This window comes from Rhinopithecus bieti, unplaced genomic scaffold (assembly GCF_001698545.2).
Source record: "Rhinopithecus bieti isolate Rb0 unplaced genomic scaffold, ASM169854v2 scaffold_20096, whole genome shotgun sequence".
Classification (NCBI taxonomy): Eukaryota; Metazoa; Chordata; class Mammalia; order Primates; family Cercopithecidae; genus Rhinopithecus; species Rhinopithecus bieti.
The window spans coordinates 59,699-66,589 of NW_016809647.1; the positions used below are offsets into that span (position 1 = coordinate 59,699).

The window sequence follows — 6,891 nt, forward strand, 5'->3', positions numbered from 1 at the left end:
TTTTCTTTTCCTTTTTTTTTTTTTTTTTTTTTGAGACAGGGTATCACTCTGTTGCCCAGGCTGGAGTGCAGTGGCACACTCACAGCTGACTGCAGCCTCAACCTCCCTGGCTTAAGCAATACTCTCACCTCAGCTTCCCTAGTAGCTGGAACTACAGGCATGCACCACCACACCTAGCTAATTTTTGTAGATATAGGGTTTTGCCATGTTGCCCACACTGGTCTTGAACTCCTGGGCTCAAGCGATCTGCCCACCTCAGCCTCCCAAAGTGCTGGGATTACAGGTATGAACCACTGCACCCCACCCCAAGGCACACTTTCTTCTCTATCTGTAACCTCCCTGTAGATGATCTCAAATCCAATGGCTTTTTCTTTTTCAAATAAACTTTTACTATCACAAAAGCAGTACATGTACATTGTAAAAAATTAAGAATACAGATAAGCAAAAACAAGAAAAATGCCATATTCTAACTACCCAGAGATTACCACTGTTAATATGCCTTTAGTGTGGACTTCTCCAGATACTCCTGTGCATATATACATTTTTTTCCAAAACAAGAGTATACTGTTCTTAATGGTTTCTATCTTGCTTCTGTCCATTAACACTCTCCATCTTTCCATGTCAATGACTTTTCATCTCATCTAATACAAAGTACATATTCAAATTTCTACAACTGTCACCAAAATCAAATGAGAAAATACATCTACAAACTTCCGTACCTTTGCATAAATGGTGCCTTATGCACAGACTACCCTTCCTCACTTTAGTCTGCCTCCAAACTCATAACTAATCTTTGAAATTCTACACAGGTATCTGTTCCTCTTAGAAGCTTCCTCTGAACCTCCTTGGCCCCTCCAGATTAATGAGGTGCTTTGTTTCAAAGTAATGAGTTACCATTCCCCTGTAACTCATTACTTTGTACCAAAGTACCTCCACTGCTCTACTTTGTGTAGATTTTATTTATATACCTATAATTTTTATTTATATACCTATAATTTTATTTATATACCTATAATTTCCCCCAACCTGTGTCCCTGGTTTTTTGTGTGGTTTGTTTGCTTTTTAGACTGGATCTCGCACTGTTGCCCAGGCTAGAGTGCAGGGGCATGATCACATCTCACTGCAGCCTCAACGTCCTGGGTTCAGGTGATCCTCCCACCTTAGCCTCCAGAGTAGCTGTGACCATAGGTGCATGCCACCATACCCAGCTAATTATTATTACTGTTATTATTTTTGAGACAGAGTCTTACTCTGTTGCCCAAGATGGAGTGCAGTGGCGCAATCTCGGCTCACTGAAACCTCCACCTCCCGAGCTCAAGCAATTCTCCCAACTCAGCCTCCCAAGTAGCTGGGATTACAAGCCCGTGCCACCATGCCCGGCTAATTTTTTTGTATTTTAGTAGAGACGGGGTTTCACCATGTTGCCCAGGGTGGTTTCAAACTCCTGAGCTCAGGCAATCTGCCCACCTCAGCCTCCCAAAGTGCTGGGATTACAGGCGCAAGCCACCACGCCCAGCCTAATTATTTTTTAATTACTTGTAGAGACAGGGTCTCCCTAAGTTGCCCAGGCTAGTCTTGAACTCCTGGACTCAAGAGATCCTCCCACCTCAGCCTCCCAAAGTGCTGGAATTACAGGTTTGAGCCACCATGCCCAGTCCTGTGTCCTTGCTGAAAGCAGATACTGGATGTTATTTCACCCAAAACAGTATGTGGCATCTAGCTGGCATTCCATAAATATTTATCTCACAGAAGAATGCTGGCACATGCACAAAACAAAGATCTATAAATATTTATTACAGTGAATTGACTTTATAAGCTATATAAAATTATGTAGGGAAATAAAGAGTTGAGAGTAAGGATACCTTTTTTCCTATGCCCATTAGTTATAAAATCTTGGGATTTCATAACTAATTAAGTCTTGTGCCCCAGACCCTGTGGGTCTCTAATCTCACTGGCAAAATTAGAAGGATGAACTAGACATATAAGATGTTATGATTTTGAAAGCTTTGGAATACAGTCTTTAATAACCATTCTGTTTTCAAAACCACATTTAGACTGGCAATACCAAGTGTTGGCAAGGATGTGGAACAACTGGAACTCTTGTACATTGCTGGTGGGAATTTCATATGGTACAGCCACCTTGGAGGACTTGACATCTGAATATTTTATCATATGTAAATTATATCTCAATTTTTTTAAAGTTCAAGCCATATACGATTTTCATAACTTAGAAATTTTTACACTTACCTTCTTTTCTTTTGAGCAAGGTTGAGTTCCATAAACTTATACTTCTGGTACTGTTCATCCAGCTTCTTTAATACTGTATCTGCAGTCTCATTCCCAGGCTGTTTCATGAAGGAATCTACANAGGTTGTATGTCAAGATTATCAATTTTATTACTTATTTTTAATTCAACAAGTTTTGCCATAGAAATCATACTAAATACGGTTACTGGGTTCCCAAGGCAATCCACAAATGCTTCCTTCAGTATCAAATGACCGAAACAAAGTAAATCTAAAAGGCAAACAGAATAATCTTTTGTAACAGAAGTAACTGATCAAAAGAAAAGCAGTAAAACTGACGTTAAAATATTTTTATACCACATGCTGATCCTTGAAGAAAGGCTAGTTAATTAGATAAGGATCAGAAACAAGATGAAAATATATGGAAACTTAAAAGAGATGCTACAAGAGCTGTCTAGTACTTTACAGAAGTCTAGTTCTTTATTATAAGTAACTTCAATCATCTTATAGCTTCTAAGATCTTCAAATCATTATTCTTATCCATATTTATTAGCTACCAGAGAATATCTTAGCTGAAACAAGGAAAAAAAAGGAAGAGAAACACAGCAAGGGAGTGAACTATGAAGCCATCAAACTAGAGACAGTAAAGGAAATTGAAAAGGTGAGGCTGAGAGTTAATGGCTGAGTTCTGCATGTAAAAGAGAGATGCCATCTTCCTAGAAGGGTCACTGGAGGAAAGAGAAAGAAGTGTAAGTTTCTAGCACATGATACATGTTATTAGGTGCTGGAGTTCAGCAAGAATTAACTATAGCATCATAGGCTGTAGTTAAGAGACAGGAGGTGCCTGGTTTGAATCCTGGCTTCACCACTCACTAGATGAGTTGACCTTAGGGAAGTTATTTAACCTCTCTTTGCCTCAATCTCCTCATCATCTGTACAAGTACCTTTTCATCACCAGAAATTAAATGAGTTAGCATAGGTGAGATGCTTATAAGAGTACGTGACACCTATCTACAGCATAATGTGCCACAGGAACACAAAGTGCCAGGGATTTTGTTTTGGGGTAGAGGTCAGCGAAAACTACAGGGAGGTGATAGCTGAACTAGATGTGGAAAGATGAAGAGGTCATGAAATGGACAAGGGTGAAAGAACAATTCAAGCGGAGAAAGAAAACAAATTACTGCCTCAGTGGGGTTGGGGAATGGACTGGGTCTGATTTCTAACCACTATGGTACATTGCCTCCTATCATCATGAACATTCATATCTATACGACACCTACTACACTGCAATACTGCAAGCATGTCCTCTGTTTCCCATAACAACTCTCTAAGTACTGTCATCCCTATTTCAGTTAAAGAAACTCAGGGCCAATAATCTTTCTACAATACCATGTCACTTCAATTATTAATAGTTTGGAAACAAAAACAGTTATATAAAATTTGGGTTGCTTATTACATTATGCAGGTAGAAATTTTAAGGTCTAAAAAAAAATAACCATGACATTGTAGGGAAAAAGCATTTTAAGACATTATAAAGCCCTCAGATAAAGTGTCTCCTCCCGAGTTAGATTTCTGAGGCCATCTCTAGCTGAGCACTATGAATGTAACATTTCAGGCACTATGGAAATTCAATTAGACACCCAGTTTGAACTTATACTATGTGTCAGGCACTGTGCTATGACCAGGAGAAGTGGGGCGATGCATGAGAACTCTCTGCTACTTACATTACCCAGTAGCAGAGCATGAGGGGTAAGCCGCCGGTCTGGACCTCCACAGATTGCCCAAGTTCAAATCCTGGATTCCTCACTTACATCCTGTGTGGCCTGGGCAAGTTACTCAAGGGCCCCGTACCTCAGTTTTATCATCTAAAAAACGGGCATAACAGTAGCTACCACCTCGAGTTTTGTAAAATCATTAAGAAAGTGCCCGGCACTCAACAAATTTTATTCTTTGTTATGATTAGATAATAGATCAATGTAGAGAAATAAATGACACAGCTCATAAAAACACAAAATAATAACCAAACAATTACGAAATTCAATCAGCAAATGCAAATATACAATACCAAGTGTGGTATAAATAAATGAGTCTTTAGAAGGATATAAGACGTGGTTAGTGAAAAAGGCAGAGGTAAGGTAAGGTACAAACCAAACGGTTGAGAAACTTCCATGAAGATTTCATAGTAGCTAAGTGGGGACAGACAGATGACCTGGCCTGGAGGGCCAGTCTGACGTTTTCTCTCATTAGTCAAATAGTTTTCAACTACTATTTCTAAATTAAATAAATAAAATAAGAAATTTTTAAAGCCACCCAGAACAGGCAGCGTCCTCCAGAACGGCCTCTGGAGCGACCCGATCCCCTCTCGGACGCTAGCGAACCTGGGACCTAGCGCCATCACGAGGGTTCAGCCTCCTCTCTCAACAATTCATTCTCCACTAAGTTGTCAGAATGATGTACCTAAAACGAAAGGCCTTCTGATGACAGCCCGTTGCCTACCGGAAAAACCTCAATTCCTTAGCAAAACACAGAAGGACTTAACACTCTCACCCTACCATCCTACTTTCCCATCGGTCTCTTCTTCCATTTTCCCCGAGGCAACAGACCACTGCATTCCTTCAACAGACAAGGTGATATTCCGTTTTCACATCTTAGCATTGGCTGTTCTGCCTATTCATTGTACTGTCTCTCCAGCATCCATGCTGAGTCGAGCTCCTCACCACCTCCCCTTTTCCAACCAGCAGGGGGACGAAAACCGGCGGCAGCCCGGAGGTCCCTCAGGCCGCCCTGACCCGCGCCCGCCGCCCCCGCCCCTCGCTGCGGCCCCACACCTCGTTCTCTTCTAGGGCCTTCTCGAGCTACGTTTCTTCCGGGCGGGCCCCAGCAGAGCTCAATCTATCCAGGAGCGAAGAGTGAGAGCAGACCGAGCGCCCCCTCCCTGAACATTTAGCTCAGCTCCTTCCAACAATCGAGGCCTGGGTGGGAGCCGGGAAGAAAGGGGCAGTCCGCGGCCTCAAGCCAAGATGCCAGGGAACAGCGTGCCTCTTACCACAAACACGGCCTCAGGAATCCCCAGGTGGAGCCGCCGCCCATTCCCTGTGGCCATTTCTCCTTTGCCACAACTGTCCTTAGCGGCCGCCATCTTGGGGATGCGAGCGCGCGACTGCCTCCCGGGCCGCCGGCCGCCGGGATTCCGTGATTGGCTTGTTAGCACTTGCAGGCCCGCCTCTCCATGCACTTTCATTGGTGCGCAGGGAGGGTCCCCATAAGCCCCGTTCTCCTTTGGCCGAAAGTAGCCCAACCTGTAGGTGCTCATTGGCTGCCCTCAGGTAAGTGACAAGCGTGGAAGGGCCGCGGAAGAGAAGCTAGAGCGACAGGAAAAACCCATACGCCCTCCTGGGAAAAGGGGATTTGTGAGTGAGCGGTGCTAAAGCCCTAGGAATAGGGACCTAGCCTGACCCCACCCCGACCCTAGAACTGGCAGCAGCCTTCACAATGGCCTCTGGAGAGACCCAATACCCCTCTCGGATGCTAGCGAACCTGGGACCTAGCGCCATCACGAGGGTTCAGCCTCTGTGTCTTTCTGGTGTCACCATCCCAGGGAGCTTCCTGCCCCTTGAAGGGAACTTACGTTGTGTCTGTTTCAGAGTGGTCACTGGCCTCATTCTAATAAATACCCTGCCTGTCGCACCAGCCTTTCCTGAAAGCCACCTTTGAACAGAATGTCTTCTCTCCAGCTCAAACGTTTCCAAAACTTCATAGTCTACATACAAAATCCTAAGAACTCCACCTAGGCTTCTAGGACCATGGACTTACCCAATGTCATCCTACACTACAACCCTTTAAAAGTACATGTGTCATACAGAACCAAGTAATTATTCCTCGGGCTGTTTTCTGTCCTTTCTGTTCTTTCACTGGAGTGTTTCCCAATAAGGCAGTGCTTCATCCACTTGCACAAATTCTACCATGAGCCTAAGAATTATGCAACGGAAATTAAGTCTCTCTTCTCAGAGGCAATCACTGTTACCGGTTTATCTACACAGATAATGTACGATCAAGCATATAGACATAGATATGTCCTTATATATAATATGAGGAAGAAATTGGTATCGTCATATTGTGAATGAGGAAACTAAAGCTCAGTGAACCTGTACAGCTTCTCCAAAATCCTACAACTACATAATAGTGAAGCCGGAATTCCAAACTAGTTCTCCAGTGGCTTCTATGCGATTTGGCTTGGGAGGATGAAGACATGACTCTGACCTTTTCTGGTCAGCAGCTTTGGGAGATAATGTCTCTGTTCCTGGAGAGAAAAGTATATGAGAACTCTATTCTTCACCACTCTCCCCCACCTCAATGCCTTCCAAAAAATTTTTTTGTTTTGAAAAGTAGGTAATGTTTCTACAGAAAAACATTGAAATATCAGACACACATGCAAATTTGGTTCAACTTCACTGATCCCCATCTATGTTACTCATTGTTAAAACTAATCAAGGACTTACTTCAAACTTTAGGAAATATTTCTCCAAATTATCACTAATTCTAATCTGGAATAAATCCCTCTAAGAGATATATGATTTGACATTTCGGGCCAGGTTTTTCTTTTGGAGCCAAAAGCCTTATCAGCTTATCACTCGTGTTTTACTCCCTT

At 42.9% G+C, this 6,891-nt stretch overlaps 1 protein-coding gene across 1 annotated transcript in view; it reads right to left on the reverse strand.

The window, feature by feature from the left end:
- LOC108540745 (prefoldin subunit 3-like) overlaps positions 1 to 5,484 on the reverse strand; it is a 22,043-nt gene extending 16,559 nt beyond the window's left edge. Inside the window, 4 exon segments of the mRNA XM_017889930.1 lie at positions 1,443 to 1,467; positions 2,244 to 2,362; positions 4,979 to 5,135; positions 5,260 to 5,484. Coding sequence (XP_017745419.1) covers positions 1,443 to 1,467; positions 2,244 to 2,362; positions 4,979 to 5,135; positions 5,260 to 5,484 — 526 coding nt within the window.
- Positions 5,485 to 6,891: the final 1,407 nt, after the last annotated feature.